This window comes from Malus sylvestris, chromosome 8, assembly GCF_916048215.2.
Source record: "Malus sylvestris chromosome 8, drMalSylv7.2, whole genome shotgun sequence".
Classification (NCBI taxonomy): Eukaryota; Viridiplantae; Streptophyta; class Magnoliopsida; order Rosales; family Rosaceae; genus Malus; species Malus sylvestris.
The window spans coordinates 27,450,427-27,472,569 of NC_062267.1; the positions used below are offsets into that span (position 1 = coordinate 27,450,427).

The 22,143-nt window shown below is 36.3% G+C and overlaps 3 protein-coding genes across 5 annotated transcripts; all 3 read left to right on the top strand.

Annotated features, from left to right (window-relative positions):
- Window positions 1–1,542: 1,542 nt before the first annotated feature.
- Window positions 1,543–8,554, top strand: LOC126631926 (dynamin-like protein ARC5). The gene is given in 17 exon segments (XM_050302133.1): window positions 1,543–2,229; window positions 2,348–2,470; window positions 2,557–2,778; window positions 3,068–3,201; window positions 3,294–3,386; window positions 3,599–3,662; window positions 4,109–4,157; window positions 4,326–4,408; window positions 4,763–4,920; window positions 5,064–5,124; window positions 5,322–5,384; window positions 5,494–5,594; window positions 6,772–6,829; window positions 7,411–7,755; window positions 7,964–8,128; window positions 8,245–8,316; window positions 8,318–8,554. Coding segments are annotated over 17 exon segments (2,379 nt in total). The 5' UTR covers window positions 1,543–1,701; the 3' UTR covers window positions 8,378–8,554.
- A 4,790-nt stretch (window positions 8,555–13,344) lies between these two features.
- Window positions 13,345–14,788, top strand: LOC126632692 (NAC domain-containing protein 104-like). Of its 3 annotated transcripts, none has more exons than XM_050303141.1 (3): window positions 13,345–13,659; window positions 13,925–14,268; window positions 14,372–14,788. In XM_050303141.1, exons 1-3 carry the CDS (start codon window positions 13,497–13,499, stop codon window positions 14,516–14,518), a joined length of 654 nt encoding a protein of 217 aa, XP_050159098.1. In that variant the 5' UTR covers window positions 13,345–13,496; the 3' UTR covers window positions 14,519–14,788. The 3 variants fall into 3 exon arrangements, with proteins under 3 accessions (XP_050159098.1, XP_050159100.1, XP_050159099.1); XM_050303143.1 differs by having other exon boundaries at window positions 13,347–13,659; window positions 13,925–14,245; XM_050303142.1 differs by having other exon boundaries at window positions 13,351–13,659; window positions 13,925–14,241.
- Window positions 14,789–19,473: 4,685 nt separating this feature from the next.
- LOC126632092 (putative clathrin assembly protein At1g03050) lies at window positions 19,474–22,133 on the top strand. Its single transcript, XM_050302319.1, has 2 exons — window positions 19,474–20,355; window positions 20,822–22,133. The coding sequence occupies exons 1-2, from the start codon at window positions 19,689–19,691 to the stop codon at window positions 21,958–21,960; spliced, it is 1,806 nt and encodes a 601-aa protein (XP_050158276.1). The 5' UTR covers window positions 19,474–19,688; the 3' UTR covers window positions 21,961–22,133.
- Window positions 22,134–22,143: the final 10 nt, after the last annotated feature.

Consider the following 22,143-nt stretch of genomic DNA (forward strand, 5'->3'; position numbering starts at 1 on the left):
AGCAGCTTCTGCCTAGGGGTGGGCACTTGGAACCGAAAACCGAAACCGAAACACGAATCGAATCAAACCGCACCAAACGGTTTGGTTTTGCGGTTTTTAAACGGTTTCGGTTTCAAAACCGAACCGCGACACACAAAACGGTTTGGTTTCGATTTTGGGTTTTCAAAACCGCACCAAAACCGAAACCGAAACCAAAACCGTACCATATAATAAATAAATGTTATATAACTTATATTTTAAACTTTTCAACTAGGTGCCTTCATGACCTCCTCTCCATTGCTGGAGGCGCTATGCAACTTATAAAAAATAAAAGGGAACTTTAACGAAAAGCTCCTGGTACGGTTCATTTTAACGAAAAATCATATTTTTACACTAAAAAGTCAATCCTGGTACTATTCACTTTACCCTTTATTTTGTCATTTTTGTTAAAACTCAAAGTTTTCAAACCATTTTCATTAGTTTTCCTAAAATAAAATGGGTAACCAACAAATCAAATAGCACATCAATTCCAAAATTAAAAGGAAATAGATGGCCAAGGTGCTCAGCAGACACAATCAACAATACCGCACTACACCTGTGGTTCAAAGAAAATAAATAAAAGGAGGGGGAAAGGATGAGACATGACTTCAAGGAATAAAATTTGATGCATTAAAGGTATATTAGTACTTTCACATCAATTTTTTATTATAATTATTATAAACTTTAAAAGTTTGTTATAATTCTATATGAGCTCCAAATTTCCCCTTGAAAATCCTTTGTTTGCATATAGTCCTACAAAATAAGAAAATCACAAATAAACTACTATTTAAGGATGAAAAACTATACATAATCGGTAATAAAAATACTAGTTTGAACACTACAATTTAATGATATTATTTCTTCAAAAAATACTAAAGAGACTCTTTCAAAATGGAACTCTCTACAGACTTTTTGATATCTTATATTTTTTTTAGGGTAAACTGCCAATTTAGTCTCTAAATTATCATCTTAGTAAAAATTAGGTCCCTAAACTATTTTTTTTTTCAAAAAAATTAGTCCTTGAATTATAAAAATCTGCAAATTACATCCCTAATGTTATATTTGAAGCTACTATATTCAATTTTCCGTCAATTTAAGTTACGTTACTTGCATGTGATGCACATTGGAGGGTAGATTAGTAGTTTTTCATAAAGAAATAGTGTATGAAGTTAACTTTGGAGGAGAAATTAGTAGTTTTTTTTTATAAAGAAATAGTGTAAATTAACTTTTGAGGGTAAATTAGACATTAAATTCGCAACCTATATGAAATGTTAAACACTTATAGACGAGAAAATGATGGTATTACTCTAAAGTGTGTCAAGTGACTTAAGTTGACAAAAATTGGATAAAATAGCTTTGAATATAATAGTAAGGATGAAATTAACAATTTCTAATGAATTTAAGGATTTATTTTACCGAAAAAAATAAATCAAGACCTAATTTTCAATGAAGTGATAGATCAGAAACTAAATCCACATTCATCCTATTTTTTATACTCAATATTTTATAATGTTTTTAGTCGAGACTTGAGAGACAGAAAAAAGACAAAAACAAATCATTTCCAGTAGAAAGAGATAACGTTTGAAACGTCCGACTCCGAGTTTCCATCTGAATAATCGTACGTACACTATCAACTGGCCTACGCCACTTCACTCTACCAGTAACAGAAGCAGCGGCGCAGCAATGTCGAGGGACGAGGCGGAAACGGCGGAAAATGAAAATAATTGGGCGGCGGAGGAGGAGGAGGAGCAGTGCCGTCTGTACGAAGCCTACAACGAACTCCACGGCCTTGCGCAGGCCTTCGACACTCCATTCGACGCGCCAGCGGTGCTTGTGGTGGGCCACCAGACCGACGGCAAGAGCGCCTTGGTGGAAGCACTCATGGGGTTCCAGTTTAACCACGTCGGCGGCGGCACCAAAACCCGCCGTCCCATCACCCTTCACATGAAGTACGATCCCCACGCCCATTCCCCCGTCTGCCGCCTCCTCCTGCCCTCGGATTCCAATTCCGATTACGAAAAGCCTCTCTCGCTCCAAGAAATTCAAGCCTACATTGAAGCTGAGAACATGAGGTTGGAGAAGGAGCCTTGTCTCTTCTCCTCCAAGGAGATCATAATTCGAGTGGAGTACAAGTATTGCCCAAATCTTACCATTATCGACACTCCTGGACTAATCGCTCCTGCTCCTGGTCCAAAGAATCGAGCTTTACAGGTTTCCCATTGTCAATAATGTTTGAATTTCGAGTCGAAAACATGATGGTTTCATTGGTGACCGTATTCCAAATTTCGATAGTGTTGCATCGTAAATTTGTAATTGATTATGATGACAGGGCCAAGCTCGTGCTGTTGAAGCACTTGTACGAGCGAAAATGCAGCATAAGGAGTTTATAATTTTGTGTCTTGAAGATTGCAGTGACTGGAGTAATGCAACTACAAGAAGGGTTGTAATGCAGGTATTGCTTCTTTTGTTCTGTTTATGCATTGTGTTGTATTGATTTTACTCTTTCCGGTCAAGCTTTACCTTGGTCATTGTGTGCAGATTGATCCCGAGCTCTCAAGGACTGTGATTGTCTCAACAAAACTTGATACCAAAATACCCCAGTTTTCTCGTGCCTCGGATGTGGAAGTATTTCTCTTACCTCCCACTTGTATGCTCGATGGGAGTATCTTGGGAGACTCTCCCTTTTTCACTTCTGTGCCCTCTGGAAGAGTTGGTGTAGGCCAAGATTCGGTTTACAGATCTAATGATGAGTTCAAAAAGGTATTCATGCTCACCCTCTATTCATTTTCGGAGAGTAAAAAAAAGAGGAAGGGTTGTGATGTTAATTCGGCAACCTAATTGATGGTTGCCAATATTCCGCTGCAGATTATTGTTTTTATCATTTAATGATATAAACATTAAGCTTTAAAGTATATCAGTATTATTTAGTAACTATATTTCATTGAGTGTGATAATTTAATCCACTGACCCTCAGTGGCAACTTTTGAAGTCAGAGTTTGCTTCTTTATGGCTCTAAATGATGGCCGGTTTGCACCATTTTCTTATACAGGCAATATCATTAAGAGAGATGGAAGATGTTGCAAGCTTGGAGGAGAAAATGGGCCGGTCACTGTCAATGCAAGAAAGAAGTCGAATAGGTGTAAGCAAACTTAGGTCGTTTTTGGAAGAATTGCTACAGAAAAGGTTATTAATACTTCGGTCCTTCCTATTCTGATAATAATAGTGACAACATGCTAAGGTCCATGGCTAAAAGTTTGGAAATCAAATTTTGCAAGGTATATGGATAATGTGCCACTAATCATTCCACTTCTTGAGAAGGAGTTCCGCAGCGCAACAAGAAAGATGAATGAAATAAATCAAGAACTCAGGTCCACAGTTTTAACTTACAAAGCACATCCCTTTAGGGCAATATACAGACTGGATGAAATTTATGGCACTTTATTTGCTTAAACTTTGATCAGACCATTGACCAGGAAGGTTAAGCAAATTTTGTTTTCTCTGATATTATAAACGTTTTCTCATTTTTCTCATTGATTTCTTTTATATTGGTTGGTTATATTGCGTTATTTTTTTTATGCAGCACTTTGGATGAACTGAAACTAAAGGAGAAAGGAAGAATATTTCATGATCTGTTCTTGACAAAGGTTTCTGTAGTTTAGATGTTGTCGTTTTCGAGTAGTCATTTGTTATTGTTATTCATATCTTAGTATCTGAATCTTCCGTGGCTGGTGTATTGTACTTTATCTGTGGGCAGTAGAATGGCCTCACGCAATAGTGCTAAAGGTTAGGACCACATTGAGACCTCCCTCTAAGGACATCGGTCAAAAGTAGATTAGGGTCTTCCTTTTGTTTCCCTTCAAATTGTTGGGGTGGAAAAATTCATGTGACTATTCATAATGCTCAGCTGTGTTTGATTTGTGCTTACAATAGAAGTCTCATGATTTTATGAAACCTTTTATGTTATCGTTTATTTTTTTTCATTAGTTTGGATGTTTTAGATTTTAGTTTTTCATTTGAAATTTAATGTTCTAAAAACTATTGTTTGGTTTTATGTGTGTTTTTACTGACAAAAGTTTGCTTTGTTCCTCAGTTATCATTGCTACTAAAAGGAACAGTTGTTGCACCTCCAGATAAATTTGGTAAATAATCTTAAGTTGTTTATCGGTTAATCACAAACTATTTAAGCATATGGTTACTAAAGGTGAAACAGTACAGGATGAGAGGACTAGTGATGGGAATTTATTTCATGTTGTGTTGCTGGAGTCTTTGCTATTTTAGTTTCATTTATATACCCTTTCTTTCTCAAGGTGAAACGCTACAGGACGAGAGGACTAATGGAGGGGCATTTGTTAGCAGTGATGGCCATCAGTTCCCTCACAAGCTTATACCTGTAAGTTATAGAATTCTCAGAGAGTAAATTTTCTTTTGCGTTTGCATGGCTTGTGGGAGAAACATTGCCACACTGAAATCTCTCTCTCTCTCTCTCTCTCCCCCCCCCCTCTTTTGTGGCTTGTTTTGTTTTTCTTTCTAAATGTAGGAGTCAGCCTGGCTTCTTGCTGTCCTTTCCAATATGAACACCAAACTGTGCGATGCTGCCTTTTCTGTTTCTCTCGTAAACATCTAGGTTAAAGTTTCTACTAGGCTGAAATATGTAGACTTGTTTCTTGTCTTCTGGACCCAAACTGACTTTATTTTTTAGAGTTTCATATACATGCATGTAAGCACTGTTTACCCGTTTGTGCAGAATGCAGGAATGCGTCTATATGGGGGTGCACAATACCATCGTGCCATGGCTGAGTTCCGTTTTGTAGTTGGAGGTATAAAATGCCCTCCAATTACGAGGGAAGAAATTGTAAATGCATGTGGAGTGGAAGATTTACATGATGGAACAAACTACTCAAGGTATCTATGATTTTATTATATGTCATACTTGTGATTCTGATTTTTAAGCTGCAATATTTGTGGTCCAAATTTTTTCTTGAAGTTTTTTTTTCCTTTCTATTACTAATCCCTATTCCATTTCAAATTTACTTTCGATAAATCAGGACAGCTTGTGTAATAGCTGTTGCAAAGGCACGTGATACGTTTGAGCCTTTCCTTCATCAGGTGAGGAATAATTTCTCTCAATAATTTCCCATTTTTCATTCCTTCCATATACACGAGGGTGCGTGTGCGATGTGCTGCTTCAAATTATACTTTTTTGTGGTGAATCAGACTACATATTATTTCGCAAGTAAATATCTTGTTATGACCATCATGTTCTTAGCCATCTGTGAGAAAATTAATATTTTCTACTCATGCAGTTAGGTTGTAGGCTCTTGCACATTCTGAAGAGATTACTTCCTATATCAGTCTATCTTCTTCAGGTATGGACTACACTGTTGTGTTGGTTAGCGGTTTCCAAATCTTGTGTGCATATAAACTCCTCAAGTTCTATGCAGTTAATTCTTGCAATTTCTATCTTGCTTTCTACAGAAAGATGGTGAGTATTTAAGTGGCCATGAGGTGTTTCTGAGGCGTGTTGCTTCTGCTTTCAATGATTTTGCAGAATCTACCGAAAGGGCTTGTCGTGAAAAGTAAGCCACTTTGTTACTTATATATATTACTATTTAGTAAGTGAGTACCCGCTGTGTTTATTATTTATTTATTTTCATTTTCGATACATTAAAACAAGCATGTCATAACTAAATCAAAGGAATCAAAATTTAATACAGTTTACAACCATAGACAGAAGATTTTATGTCAATCTTCCTCTAGTTTGCGTCAATAGTTATGGGGGCATCTATTGAAGCGCTGACTTCTCTAAATTTGTGTTAGCCACCACATGATCAATGTGTGCTGAAAGAATTAAATGTCTCAAATTATAGTTGCAAGGCATCCAACATGGTAGATTAACCAGTTAAATCAGCTACTAATAAATATTACTTTACCTAATCTTTTTATAGCAATCTCTAACTGTTCATCCAAACCATCTTTCAGAGGTCTCCATTTAGTCATTAGAACAGTATGTTACACCAAACTTCCTGTTATTTAGAATCACAAATGATAAAACCTATAAAATTTTCGGTAATATGTTTTACTGATTCATCAAAATTTATTCGGGCAATGTAGGGCCTTTTGAGAGGTTTCCAAATGGAATGCCACTCATTGATCCAAGAAATGCATACTGCCTCTCTTAAGAAAAACCTTTAGTCACTATGGAACTACGGAAATTTTAAGAGGAAAAAGTGCCCAAAAGCAAACATCTTGACTCCCATTAAAATCTACCAAAAACCAGCTTCACCTAAAGATCTAAACTCAGTTCATGAAGGAAATGTCTTGCATTCATCAAACCTGCACGAGGAAGACAAGAAACAAATGTGGAAATTTAGGAGGAATACCCAATTACTGGTTGCGTGGCTGCATGGATGCAATGAACCACATCTAACCTAGATCGATTCCCTAGATGCTGCATTTGGTAAATTACATAAATTTTTGGAACTGATGAGCTAGAATTCTCGTACATGGCTAATGCTATCCGCTAAGGTTATTTTCAGTCAATCTTTCAAACTAGACACATAAAAACATTGTTCAGGTAATTAAATATGATATTCTTTCATTAAATGCAGCAGGAAAACATTAATGTCCAGTTTATTGATTGATTATACTTCAAGTGAAATTAAGAATTGATGCAATCCCCAAGAATGTGTATGTCTTGTATATCCCGCTTTTCTTCACCTGAACCATTTTCTGTTAAATATGTTTTTGCTGCAGATGCATGGAGGATTTAGTAAGCACCACCCGTTACGTGACCTGGTCTCTTCACAACAAGGTAATTATAGTTGACTACGAAGGCATTCTTACATGTCTTATGCTGTAATTTCAAATTGGTGTATTTACAAAAATTTGAATGAGTTTGATTGTGCAGTGATGAAATAGATTTAGAAGGAAGATATAGCAGTGAAAACAGTTAACGAATGCTCTTTTCTAGTTGAACCACCTGGAAACGAGGAGATAACTTCTTTCTCACTTTCTGGCTGAGAAAAAGATAAAAAAAAAAGATTACTGTTGTAGACCTACTAGGATAAATAGATTAACATCTGAAATACTAAAAGTCCGTTAGGGGCTTTAAAAGAATTGTCTTTTATGCCATATAAACACTAAGTTTGATTTCAACCCCCTAAAATAACTTATCAGAAGGAAAAGGACATAATATTCCAATTAATATGCTGTTAGTATATAGCTAATAACCCACATACGAATGCTTTATGTATATATATTTTTTATATTGTGGAACCTGAAAAGGGAGCATTCAAACCTTATTATTTCTACAGGATTCATTATATTGCATGATTTTCCCTATCACATTTACTTGCTCTAATTATTTGATGTCATTTGATGCCTAATTAGTAGAATCGAGCTGGGTTACGTCAATTTTTAGACTCTTTCGCTGGAACAGAACATGCCACGACAGGTGGTAGTGGTGCATCTGCTGGTCTTTCTCAAGATTCATCCTTTGGGTCAGTCACCAGTGAGAAGGATACAAAGTCACGGGGAGATGTGAAGCTCAGTCATGTGGCATCTGGCACTGATTTGACATCTTCTATTCATTCAACAGAAACAAGGCTGGCTGATCTTTTAGATAGTACACTTTGGAATAGGAGGCTGGCTCCTTCATCTGAAAGGATCGTTTATGCTTTGGTGCAGCAGATATTTCATGGCATAAAGGAATATTTCTTAGCCTCTGCAGAGTTGAAGGTTTGTAATATAAACTGCTTCTTTCCAAATGTAACTGAGTAAGTGGAAGTGGTAACTAGCATGCTATTTGGTCGATATTTCAGGCAAAGTGAATAATGACTTGTTTCGATAGTTTTAAATCAGACACACACACACACACATATAAACACTATCAACCCTCTAATGGGACGTTTTGTTTTGTATAATAACTTGTGCCATTGTTTTGCAGTTCAACTGCTTTCTTCTGATGCCTGTTGTAGATAAGTTGCCTGCACTGCTTAGAGAAGACTTAAAATCTGCTTTTGAGGATGACTTGGATAATATTTTTGATATCACCAATCTGAGACACTTATTAGGCCAGCGAAAGCGAGATGCAGAAATTGAGATTAAAAGGGTATTTCAATTATGCCTTGTGTTTCTATTTCACTTATAACCTCTCAAATTGCTCTCTTTCTTACCCACTTCACGCGTGCTTGCACACATTTGTCTGACATACTTTTGAATTTGCAGATCAAGAGGCTCAAGGATAAGTTCAGATCACTAAATAAGCAGCTTAGTTCGAATCAAACGATTGCTACTGCCTTTTCCTGACTACCATTGGTATCGGAGGTCAAATTCGTTGGATAAGTTCTTTTCTTTTTGATAGTTTGCTTATGATAATGACATGTGTGGTGGCTTAGAGAAGTTTATTGGAACAATCTTACATGTTTATCTGGACAAGAGGATTCTATTTCATTGCGTGGACCATGTTTTGTAAACTATAATTTCTCGTTTACACATGAGTCATGCTTTCGTTGCTATCTAGGATTGGTTTGGACACTCATCTCCGTATTTGCTTGGTCTAGGATTGATGTCGACTTGCGTCATCTTCAATTCACATCAGTTTGTTAGTTTAAGTTGACATCTATAGTTTTTTCGATTGTTTTTTTTTTCGGAAGTTCGCATTGATATTGACATCGATTTTTTTTTTTCTTTCTAATTACAGACATCGAAATTTTACCTTGTCATTGCATTTGAATTTTGTACTTGAACATGCTTCAGAATTTTGAATTGGCAATGGCATAATCATATGTTTTTCTAGTATATGAGAAGGATTATGATTAATTTCCTATTTCTTATTAGATTTTAGAGTAAATTGTAGCAATAATCCCTCAATTTTAATCAAAATGGAGCAATGATTCCTCAACTAAAATCCAATATCATTTGTTCCTCAATTCATCAAAATATGTAGCTATGGTCATTTTTGTTAACTTCGTCAGAATTTTGTCAAAATGAGTTATGTTGGAAGGACCATTGCTATAATTCGGTGAAAGTTGAGGGATTATTGCTCCAATTGAGTTAAAGTTGAGGGACCATTTTTCCAGTTGGATTACAGTTGAGGGACCAATGGTAATGCATTTTTAGTTAAGGGATCATAGTTGAAAGTTTTGATGAGTTGAGGGACCAATAATAATGAATTTTTAGTTGAGGGACCATTACTTCAATTGAGTTAAAAGTTAAGAGATTATTGCTACAATTTACTCTAGATTTTAAGATCTGCTCCCTTGTTTTTTTCAATATTAAATTTTTATAAACTCACTTCTTGTAACTACGTAGGAACTAAAAATTAGGGTAATTCTAAAGAGATCAAATTTTTTAAATCAAATTTGCAAACTAAATGATATGTTGTTGATGATTGAATGATTACTTAAGCGTTAATCAACGTGCTTTTTTTTAAAAGAAAACTAATGAAAATGGTTTGAAAACTTTGAGTTTTAATCAAAAGGACAAAAATGAGTTGTAAGTGAATAGTACCAGAAGTGATTATTTGGAGTAAAAATGTCATTTTTCATTAAAATGAACAGTACTAGAAGTGTTTCGTTAATACTTCCTTTTTTATTTATTGGTAATACATCATTTGGTTTGTAAAATTTGGTTTAAAATTTTGATCTCCCTAACATTACAGTAAAAATTAAATCTTGACAAGATGTGGCTCTTTCGTTATGTAGCCGTTTGGGTCACATACCACAAGGCAAGTAGTTAAGTCATGGCGTTTCCAACAGGAATAAGATGATCTCAAAGCTGCACCACCCTATTAGAAGCTGGCATCCAAATATCCTCAATAATAAATCTGAGCTTCCAAATTACTACACATCTTTTAAGAACAACTTCAATCACCATTTCAAGTATGTTTAGACATAATATTTTTCGATGAGCTAGTTTTAGTGCATCTGAAAATTTACTAGTTCGAGTTGGAATTGGATCCCCTCCGAGGCAAACCCTCAGGATCCTCCTGATCCAATAACACGGGCCGTTAGATTTTGATCCAACGATTACAATTATTATAACTTTTAGAGGGACCTCCCTGTTTGTAGTCATTGGATTAAAATTCAACGATCCGTGTTAGTGAGTCAGGAGGATCCGAGGGTTTGTTCCAATTCCATTCGAGTCTACTCTAGATGAGAGAGAGAGAGAGAGAGGAGAAAATGTATAAAATAAAAGGAGGAAGAATCCATTAGAGCAACTCCAGTGTAGGAGCTCTCCCCAGGCTATTCACTATTTAATCTACCCAGTGAACAGTAACTGCCCTTAATGAACAGTAATTGCCCTGGCAATTGCCTTTTGCATCTCTACCCCTACACTGAATAGCCCTAGCAATTGGCAATAAAATATTATTTTTTAACTTATAAAATAATACATAATAATTTTATTTGTAATTTCGGATAAGAGTTTTAATCATTCTCGTTACGCCACGTGTCATTATCCGAAAAGCCAATAGCAATAAAATATTTGTATTTTTTTATTTATAAAATAATTCAAAATAATTTCATTTGTAATTTCGGATAAGATTTTTAATCGTTCTCGTTGCGCCACATGTCATTATCGGCAAAGATAATTATTGGTGATGGATTTCCAATAAGATTTTTAATCGTTGTCATTGCGCCACGTGTCATTATCTGAAAAGACAATTATTGGTGATGGATTTCTAATAAGATTTTTAACCAATCACATCGTGCCACGTGTCATAATCCGATTACAATCTTTGAGGCTAGATTTCCATCAGATTTTTAACGAATGACGGCATGCCACGTGACATTATCTACAACCTAATCCTTTCTGAATCCTCTATATAATCCACCATCCATCCTCAGAAATCTCACACCAATTTTCTCAAGATCTTTATCATTATTCATAGTTTATGCTTCTTTCTTCACCAAAATCCCTATCATTATTCATAGTTTCTGCTTCCATACCAAGCTTGTGCTTGAAGTTCCTACACAATGCGGGAGAATAAATAATTATAATGAGAATAGTTAACAAATAAATAATACAAACAAATAATTATAATGAAAGTAGGTAACAAATAAATAATACAAACAAATAATTATAATGAAAATAGGTAACAAATAAATAATACAAACAAATAATTATAATGAAAGTAGCTAACAAATAATTATAATGAAAGTAGCTAACAATTAAATAATACAAACAAATAAATAATATATTGTTACCTGATCCGCTAAATTTTCTCCACTTCGAAGATTACCACTAGCTTGTGCCAAGGTGTCTCTCCACGTACTAAACGCTTGGCTAAGTAATTTTCAACGACTGGACATGGATTCTTTAGTTCTTTGCCCACCCATTTTCTCAAGATAATTGGTATGAATAAGACTCCACATTTCTCGCAACTGCATCTCATTACCCGTAAGCGAATCATGAGTAACTTGAACCCAACTAGTACACAATGCAACATCTTCAAGAAGCGTCCAATTCGTACCTGCTTGAGTAGTCATTTTGTTGGAAAAAAATTGGATTCAAACTTTGAGAGAAAGATAGGAATGTGGTTGAAAGTAGTTGAGAAAATATGAAATTGTGGTGTAAGGTAGAAAATAATGAGAAGGTATTTATAGAAAAGTAAAATCAAAATTTTTTATAATTTTTCATAATTTTTTACAATTTTTAAAAAATTTTTCATTCACCTAATTAATCTCTGCCGTTGGATTTAAAAAAATTGAATTCCAACACTCCATATTGTGCCACGTGGCACAATGGTAACATTTTAGAATTTTTAACTATTTTTTTTTAATTTACAAAGCCTAATAACGTGGACCGTTGATCTTAGATCAAACGGATGAAATTAAATGAGATTTTTAAATGTTTTTTACCGTGGGAAATCCTACGGTCCATAAAATAAGGTCGTTGCAATCGAACGGACATGAGGAAGCCATGGCTTCCCCAACGGTAACATTTCAAAACAGGCGCCTGGGCCCCAACCCTATTTTTTGGTCGGAAGACGCGCGCCCACGCACGCGTGAAACGCATGCGCCTGATGTAGCCCTCGGGCTGGCAATTGACGCCGGGCCTACTCCTCGGGCCTCGCCTGTCACTCGGGCTACCCAACGCTGGACCCTATCCCCCCAGCAATTTGGTCCTGTTTGAATGTCTGGCCCCTGAGCAACCTACCCCGCAAGAGTTGCTCTTAGGGTTATACGTAAAAGTAAGTTAGAGATAAAGAGCCGAAAACTATCATTCTTAACTATATAAAAAATAATAATGTTATGTGATAGAAATTATAGAGAATGTATAAGATAAACTTGGAAAATAAAAACTCCCAAAGTAAAGAAAAAGTTTTGCGTTGACTCTGAAGACTCTGATTTGTGAATTTAGGGTGGGGGACATTGATGACTAGTGTTCTTTAAGAGAAGCAAGGGAAAGCAAAAGCCACGAGTTAGTTAAAACACTTTTTAATAATTATTAATGATAATTATTGGTGTTTCGGCACACTCCAAAAGGAAGATGGCCCATCGAATTCGAACCTCAAATTGGTCCACGACCAAACCCATATTCGTGTGTGCCACGTGGATGAGATTTGAGAATGAGGGGCATGATATCAGCATGAAGTGGGGTGATGAAGACCCACAATATATTTTCCAAATTTTCCGATTTTATCAAATTCCAAATATACAAACATGATTGAATATATAAACAAATAAAAATATTGGATTTTGCTCTTTATTTGTGAGGATGATTTTTTTCAATGACCGTGTGACATTATTTTACTGTACAAACGTTATAATCAGAATTATTTACCATTTAAAATCATTTCAAGAAAATTCGTTTAATTCCTATATCTCTGAATCTTTTATATGTCCAACAAATTGGCGTAACGTACAAGTAACATCTTCATACTGAAACGTAATTTTATTTTGATTCTTATGAATGACTAAAAATTCTCCAAGCGAATATTTTCTCCTAGAGAATGAATGATTTCAATTATAATATTTGTTTGATACAATAATGTTACATTGTCATTGGAAGAAGAATGACTCCTACATAAGTTAGTGTCCAAAAGAAGTGTATATCCACTTACTCTTACAATCAAGTATTTTTGGTTTTTTCATTTTTTTTTTGTGTGGGGGGTGTTGCACGCAGACATGTCCCTCCAAACCCCCAATCCATTCGTTGGCCGCCGCCTTGCATATCAAAGCACCTTTATCATAAATCAAACCATCAACTCAACTCCCATTTCTGATGAAAACCCACCTTCTTTTTCACGTCACGTCACTCACTCACTCACTTTTCTTTTATATTTATTTTTTATCTTTTTTCTCTCTTCATCTCGATCTATTGCTTTCTTTATAGCTAGCTATAAGTATCACCTTCAGCTAAGACTTCGTTTACACGAATTATATATCCAAAGCTTAGCTGTTGTATCACATAACTTCGTCGTCTTCTTCTTCTTCTTCTTCTCTCTTCTTGTTATTGTTTGATATTTGATCCTAATGGGAGATAACCAGTTTAAGCTCCCTCCTGGTTTTCGATTTGACCCGACGGACGAAGAACTTGTAGTCCATTTCCTTCAACGTAAGGCAACTCTCTTACCTTTCCATCCTGATGTCATTCCCGATCTCCATCTCTACCCATATGATCCGTGGGAACTAAATGGTATGCTTGTTTTTGTACCATGCATATTAATGAATAGTTGAATATATATAGGTGACAATGGCTAGTTGATATACATACAACTAGCACATATTACATGACTCTCTTGCCAAACTTATATACATACGTTGCTACGCAAGTATCTGATTGATTCACATATATATTCAGACTAGCAGTATAATTAGTTAATATTGTCAAATTTTCTGGTAAGAGAACAATTTTCGTATATTAATTAATGAGTTTTTTCACTGTATATATGCATATATAGGTAAGGCTTTGAGCGAGGGCAAGCAGTGGTACTTCTACAGCAGGAAGGCACAGAATCGGGTCACGAGTAATGGGTACTGGAAAACATTAGGCATTGAAGAACCTATCTTTTCAAGCTCATCTTCTAATTCTACCAGCAAAGTTGGGATGAAAAGATATTTGACGTTTTATGTTGGAGAAGCTCCAAATTCAGGGATCAAAACTAATTGGATAATGCATGAGTATCGTCTCTCTTCGTTAGCCTCAGATTGTGCTTCTTCTTCCACCACCACCACCACCACCACCAGATCTTCCAAAAGAAGAGGGCAACCCAAAACAGTTAGTAATGCATGCGTGGCAACTCACGTACTATATTACGTCAAGAAGCAAAATAATTATATCGTTTTCCGTACATATGCAAAAAAATATTTTCGGTTATTCTTATTTCTATATATATTTTCCTTTTCAGGAATACAGTGGATATGTTTTGTGTCGAGTCTACGAGCGTGATGAAGAGGAGGATGATGATGATGATGATGATGGGACAGAGCTTTCATGCTTGGACGAAGTGTTCTTATCTTTGGACGATCTTGATGAAATAAGTTTGCCAAATTAATCATAATTAGAGTAATTAAGAGAACTCATCAAGAGAGAAATTAGAGAAGAGAGAGGGACCTAACTAGTGCTCCATTATTACTGATGAGCTTTATCCAATTGTATAATTTCATTACTTCAAGTTGTAGCTAGATTAACGTTGTAAACAATCTCCATAAGTTACACTCCGAGTGGGTAGACTTATATGTCGTGTTGCAAACTGAAGCAAAAAAATTGTACGGAAGTTTAAAGTTTCGCCCCCTCACTGTTCAATAAATTGAATTTACCTTCATACATTCTTAAACAATGCTAATTAAAGACACAACGATTGTTCTAAATATCCCCTCCTAACGCCGCCTAGGCGCTAGGCCTCAGTTCGCCGGCCGACTAGCGCCTAACATCTTTTAAAACTTTGCACACAACAAATTTCATATCTAACATATTTTTAATAGAAATGGACCATATTATTGTGTGTAGAACTCAAAGATATTAGAAAGTATGTCAACAATGAGACCGATCTGTTTTACTATTTTTCCAACACTGGCAGTCACATAGAGAGGAGTAAGCAATCCTACACGTTTTACATATTTTGATCTATTCTCTTAAAGTGACCATATTCTTCTCGATGAGAAGTGGCATGCAGCCGCTTAAGCATTATTTGATCATGAATATATGTGAATCTCACAATGAAGACCACATTCACTCATGGTCAGAAATTTTCAAGGCAAATACAGAACAGATACATATGTTTTGTGTCTTTGTTTTGTCTTCGTATCAGTGTTTGTCTTTGTTTTGTGTCTTTAGATATGAATCTCACAGTGAAAGCCTCATGTAGCAGTGTTTGTCTTTGTTTTGTGTCTGGACCTTCTCAACCTTGTTTACTCAAGGCAAATACATAACATATACATTTGTTTGTAACCAAAATTTGGCGTAATAAGTTGTTGTGTATTATTAAGTTATTTTGCAATAGTCCACGACTACTGAGTAGTTTGGAAAATGAACGGTAGAGATTAACTCTAAAAAAATTAAACTATAAAAATTGTTTAAAAGATCGGACTACTTAGTAGGCTGAACTCTCGAAGACAAACCCGATATAACGACTATCAAGAGGAGTTGACTTGAGCTTAATTACACGCTGCATCGAGATTTTTGGGTAGTCTTGGTCCTCGATCGATCGTCCTTTACTGGGACTTGGAATGCTCACTTGTAGAAATTGTGAGGAGGAGAGACGTGAGGGAGGGAAGTGGAGCCCAGGGAGCACTGTAATGTAATGTGTAAGTTTGCAGCTAAAGGGCCATTGAGCATACCTCAAAACTTTCCTTTATCTTTTTCTGCTTTATAGCATTTGGGTAATATTTTGCACAATCCCAAGCAACAATTGAGTTTTCGGGTGGCAGCTTAGGGGAGCATGACACATGCATGATGCAAATATTCCATGCTTAGGAGTGATGCACACTTAGTTGGTAAATAATTTCGATCTAATAGGACACACAAAATTGATACACTAATTGATGTATTCTCTAATAAAAGTGAGGTTCACATATAATAGTATGATCTACTTGTATTAAAAATTATTAGCAAACGTATTAGTTTTGTGTGTCAAATTAACTAAGTATCAACTGTAAGTAAAGATTTCAAGGAAATTAAATATACTCGTAAACTAAATTGATTAACATATATTAGTACAAATGAATTTTATAGTAATATATATGTATATGATAATGAAGAAGTTAGATTGAAAAGGCTTTTTCTCTTTTACTTTCATATCCTAAAATATTCTTGATCGTAGGATTATCTTCAATAAGAATCAACAATCTTCGAAAATCAGTACATATTATGCCTTCATATTTTAGAGAATGATTAGTCTTGAGTTAAATTGGTGTAAATTAGCTAAGATAAGTATGTTATTTTTACTGGAGGAGGATTCTCTCCCCTCCTAATCTCTCTCCCCTCCCCTCCTCTCCTCTCCTACTTGAACAGTTATGGTTAAGCCATGTTAACATCTTATATTGATTTTTTTTTTTATATATATATAGAGCCAATAAGACAAAAAGCAATGTGTGAGAGGAGAGGATGGAATGAGATGAGAATAGCAGGGGAAGAGAATCCTCCATTTTTAATAAAGTAAGTCCAGTAAACTCTATCAGACAAAATTTTCTTATATTCATGTTTTACTTGTCGAATAAGAAACTCAAAAGTTGTAATAATGTAGTTTTTAGACTTATGGCACCATATTTATCTTATGAATACGTCATAATTGTACACTGATTAACTTGAGTTTTGGAAGGAAACAAAAAATGAACAAAGTAATAACTGAGGATGTAACCTGGGATCAAGAGATTTAACATCACATGAATTAATAATAAGTTAATCAATTAAGCGAGAAAAAGATTGGGGTTGTGGGGTGGGGGGTGGGGAAGAACACGAAAAGTTCTGTACAGGAATGAAATTTTTTAATTAAAGGAGAGGAACAGAGATACAAAATGTAAAGATAATTATTTCATAAGCACCGACATTTTTACCAGTTTTGCTACAAAAAAACAATAATTATTATGGCTTAAAATTGCAACTGTGAGAGTTTTCTTTGAAGATAAATTCTTTTAACAACACTCTATACATACAAAATAGTGAATTAACTATCGAGTACTCAACCAAAAGCACACAAACTGAAGTTAAATTTAACAAATACAAGCAAAAGCATACCCAAAAAAAAAAAAAATGCAAGAAAGGTCCAGGCCTATCAGGTCCTCATGTGGCTCCACCACTGTATGTTAGTGCAAAATTGGCAATTCTTGACAAAATGCCTGAGTCTGTAATAGCTTAGATTTGTTATATATTTTCAATTGTAATTGTTTAAGTTTAAGGATGTCTCTCACACTTTCAATTGCAAGGATGTTACATAAACGAGATACTTATTCAGGTACGTTTGCACGCACGCATCCAACTATACATTCATCAGATATCCCATGTTATTGTATTTGGGATAGGACTCTTACCCATCATGTGTTTTATCTCTTTAAGATGAGTTATCCTTTCTACATTTATTATTAAAACACATCTTTTGTTGGTGGGATTTATCTGATTGCATGCTTCAAAATAAACTTATTGTTTTTCTGGATGTTGAAAAGGTTTTGCCGTTCTTATTTGTGTGCAGTGATTTTTGTCTATAAATGAGAAGTCAGGTCTTTGGAGAAAGGGTGCATTGGTTTTTTGACAAAAGAATCGAAAGGTAGCAGCTTTGTGTTTTGAGCAAGAAAAATAATTTTTATATTGCTGCTATCTTGTGTGTTTGACAACATGTGTTTTTAAGAGAAAATATTATTTTTCATAGTGATTTTCGTAATTGATTGTTTTTCAACAAACACTTCATCATATATACATTATGCATGATCGAGTTAGTATCTTGCAAAGTTCGAGAGAAATGTGATTGATGACCGTGTTAGTGTCGTGCCACTTCAACTCGAAGGCTGAAGAAAAATCAAGTAGCAAGGCACGAAGACGAAGCTGCCAACTAGTATGGGTGTCTAGTTGATGAGTTTTTGTAAGTCTTTATGTATTCTTTCTTTCTTAGTGCTTCCTGACTTGGTAGCCTGAGGATTTTCCTAGTGATGAGTTTTTTCTCGTTAAATCCTACTTCATATGCGCACTCTTTATATTTATGCTGAATATTTGTGTAGGATTTAGTTTGCATAACTAGTTAATTTAAATCATAATTTGAATTAGTTTTAAATTGAAACCTATCTACACCTCTAGGTTAAATTAGTACTCATTCTAGGATTTTCACTTTATTCGAACACAGTTGAGAGAGCTTATACCAAGTTTATCAAGCTCCTTCACAAGTTACAAGAAGGCATCAAGGGAGCCTTGAGCTAGATTCCGCGAATTTTTCCCATTTAGTAGGGCTTTAACTTGTTAAATAAATAACCATGTAATCCTCGTAAGATTGAAATTGGTCTAAAGGTATTAATTAATTTCTCAACAGTTTCGTCTCTCGTCGTAGTTTGTGTTCATCCACGTTTTAAGTTGAAAAATTCCGGACATAGTAGATCAATTTGAAAAAGGAAAATTTTGCCAAAGACCCCCCCCCCCCGGCCGATCCCCATCATACTGTTGGTGTATGATTGAATAAATAGATCTACTCAATATTTATGTTTATCAATACTTCTTATAAAAGCCAAGAAACTCTTATCCACTAAAACCTTCGAGTTTCACAATTTCAGTCCCTAGTTGACAAAACTCAACCAGCAAAAATCAACCGTTGAATCTGTTTAATTGGGTAGGGTATGGTACTATAGGTCGGAATGAGATCTCCTCTGAATTTTAGTGTTCGAAGCCTGCGAATCGAGAGATTCAGACTGTTAAAAAAAAAAAAAAAGATCTGGGCCATTTAAATTTTTGAGTTTTTGTAAAGTGGACCAGTGAGATACGCTAATAGGAAATTGAATGGTCTAGATCTTTCAGTTCGCAACTCCAGACACAGATCTGAAGTAGATCTCAATCCTTGTCCTCAAACTTTCATGCAATTTTTCTTTTAGGTAGCTGTTCATCGTTGGATCTCTCGGCCCTATCGTTTCCGTTACTGAGATTATTTTTTTTCCCAGGGATTTTTTGAATCTAAATCGAGAATATTTGTGGAAATTGAGAGAAAAATAGGGAAGAAAATTTAGAAGATCCAGCTGCTTTTTCAACACCACCTTTGACGCACCAATCATTTTCTTGGTCCCAAGACCGTTTAAATGGTAAAATTGCCATGACAGGCTAAGAATGTCCTTTGACCCCCAACAAAAGACAGGTAAATAAAAACTATGTTTATAAACGCAAGCAGTAGTAGTAACGATAAACTGGCAATCATCATGTGACACGTGGCTCTTTCACTGCCATTGAATTTCCACATTTTGATGCTACAATATCGCACAAGAATGCATGGTTACATTGAAAGGCGTAAAAACTTGGGTTTTATGCAATAAGGGAGGAAATAGGGACCGAGAAAGGAGAAAACAAAGAAAACAAAAAACAAAAAACAAACAACAAACAACAAAAGAGGAGAAGAGAGGGCAATCTTCTCTTCTTTTCTTAATTTTTATCAAATAATCTTGCTTTTCCTTAATCTTTTTAATACTGCAAATAAGGTCATTTTGATTTGTGACACCTGCTGCTAGGTGTGTATACATAGAAAAATATATAGAATATTCATGGCTTCAAGCAAATTTAGAAGAGCTTTGGGGGCCGTGAAGGACCAAACCAGCATAGGCCTCGCCAAAGTTGGTAGCAGCGCCTCTTTAGCGGACCTAGACGTAGCCATTGTGAAAGCAACAAGACACGAAGAATACCCGACCGAGGAGAAATACGTACGAGAAATTCTCAGCTTAACATGCTACTCACGCGAATTCATCAGCGCTTGCATCAACACCATCTCCCGGCGCCTAAACAAGACCAAAAACTGGATCGTCGCCCTCAAGACCCTCATGTTAGTCCAACGGCTGCTGTCCGAGGGCGACCCTGCTTACGAACAAGAAATATTTTTCTCCACAAGGCGCGGCACTCGCTTTCTCAACATGTCTGATTTTCGCGACACCTCACGCTCCAATTCCTGGGACTATTCTGCGTTTGTGCGCACGTATGCATTGTATCTGGACGAACGGCTTGAGTTCCGAATGCAAAGCCGGCGTGGGAAACGCAGTGCATTCGGGTTTGATGAAGATGAATTCGAAGATCCTCAGGAGGCGGCCAATAATTTTACCAACCAGCAGTCATGTCCGAAAGCGACGCCGGTGCATGAAATGAAAGCCGACAAGTTGTTTTCTAGGATGCAGCATTTGCAGCAGCTCCTTGAGCGCTTCTTAGCATGTCGCCCAACAGGTTCGATCAATTTTATTTTTCCTCACCCAACTCTAACAGACGTGCGTGCAAATATTTCATCCCTGCATGCATGGCCACGTACACATGATATATTCAATTCTTTCATTCTATTGTATAATTTCTACAAGAAAATCATCGCCCATTATATGAACGACTTGTTAAATACATGCACGGTTATTTTAGAAGAGGAAAGCTTATTTTTGTATCTTATTTTATAAACAACGTTATATTCTGTATTATTGATATATGATCGATTTTTATTGATACTTTTCGAATACACTGTAGATTGTCATTCGATACCAATCAATCACTCTCTACTCTAGAGTGACACTTAGTCTTTTGTACTTTTGTTGTCTTTTTCTTCTTTTTTCACAGAGAACTACACATTTCTTGAAGATAAATTAATATATTAATTAAGCATTTCTAACATTTTTGTTTTTGTTATGTGCATGGATTTTAATCACAGGCGTAGCAAAGAACAATAGGGTTGTAATAGTGGCCTTGTATCCGATAGTAAAAGAGAGTTTCCAGGTATACTACGACATAACAGAAATAATGGGCATCTTAATAGACCGCTTCATGGAGCTCGAGATCCCGGACTGTGCCAAGGTGTACGAGATCTTCTGCCGCATCGGAAAGCAATTCGATGAACTGGACATGCTCTATGGATGGTGCAAACAAATCGGGATTGCGTGCTCCTCAGAGTACCCGGAGGTTGAGAGGATTACCCCCAAGAAGCTGGAGGTGATGGACGAGTACATACGGGACAAGTCGGCTTTGGCTCAAGGCAAGAGATCGGTAAAGGAGCTACTAGACCAACAGAAGATTGATGAGGCCAACAACGATGAAGAATCAAATCATGGGGAAGACGAAGAAGAAGACATGAATGCAATGAAGGCGCTGCCACCGCCCGAGGGTTTCGTTGAGGAAAACAATAACAAAGAGAAAGAACCAGTAAAGGAAGAGCAAATTAAGAAACCGCAACAAGAAGAAGGCGATCTGTTGAACTTGGGAGAAGACGCTGTGTCGAGCAACGAACACGCTGACAAATTGGCGTTGGCTTTGTTCAACGGCGCCACTGAACAAGCACCAGCGGGTCCGCCGGCATGGGAAGCGTTTGCTAACGAAGCTGATTGGGAAGCCGCGTTAGTCCAGTCGGCAAGCCACTTGTCAAATCAAAAGGCGTCCCTCGGGGGAGGTTTTGACTTGTTGTTGCTGGACGGATTGTACCAGCAAGCGGAGGTATCAGCCGCAATGGCAGGGCCAGGGTATGGAGTGAGTGGGAGTGCGAGCAGTGTTGCATTAGGGTCTGCAGGACGGCCTGCAATGCTAGCATTGCCTGCACCACCACCATCATCATCGTCGTTAGATCATCCAAGCAAGTCAAGTGTACACGCGGACCCGTTTGCTGCATCGTTAGTAGTGCCGCCGCCATCATACGTGCAAATGTCAGACCTGGAGAGGAAGCAGAAGCTGTTGATGGACGAGCAGTTGATGTGGCATCAGTATGCAAGGGATGGGATGCAAGGGCAGATGGGATTGACAAAACTACAACATAACCCTCATCATAACATAAACATGGGAGGTTACACGCACACCTACTAATCATCACTTAATTATAAACAGACTTGTGCAGTTTCAGTTGTTAAAGATCATTAGGGGTTGCATGTGTATTAATTTGAACATATTGTTTAATTTTTTTTCCCTTTTAATTGTATAGGTGAGGTTCGTTTAGTAGCATTTATCTGGTAGATATAAATGCACGCATTTTCACTTAATCGATGTATC

Excerpts from the sequence above, each read along its gene's own strand:
- LOC126632092 (XM_050302319.1), top strand. The coding sequence starts at position 19,689 with ATGGCTTCAAGCAAATTTAGAAGAGCTTTGGGGGCCGTGAAGGACCAA. Across the intron at positions 20,356-20,821 it reads CTTAGCATGTCGCCCAACAG|GCGTAGCAAAGAACAATAGG; the intron begins GTTCGATCAATT and ends TTTTAATCACAG.
- LOC126632692 (XM_050303141.1), top strand. The coding sequence starts at position 13,497 with ATGGGAGATAACCAGTTTAAGCTCCCTCCTGGTTTTCGATTTGACCCG. Across the intron at positions 13,660-13,924 it reads TGATCCGTGGGAACTAAATG|GTAAGGCTTTGAGCGAGGGC; the intron begins GTATGCTTGTTT and ends ATGCATATATAG. Across the intron at positions 14,269-14,371 it reads ATGCATGCGTGGCAACTCAC|GAATACAGTGGATATGTTTT; the intron begins GTACTATATTAC and ends TTTCCTTTTCAG.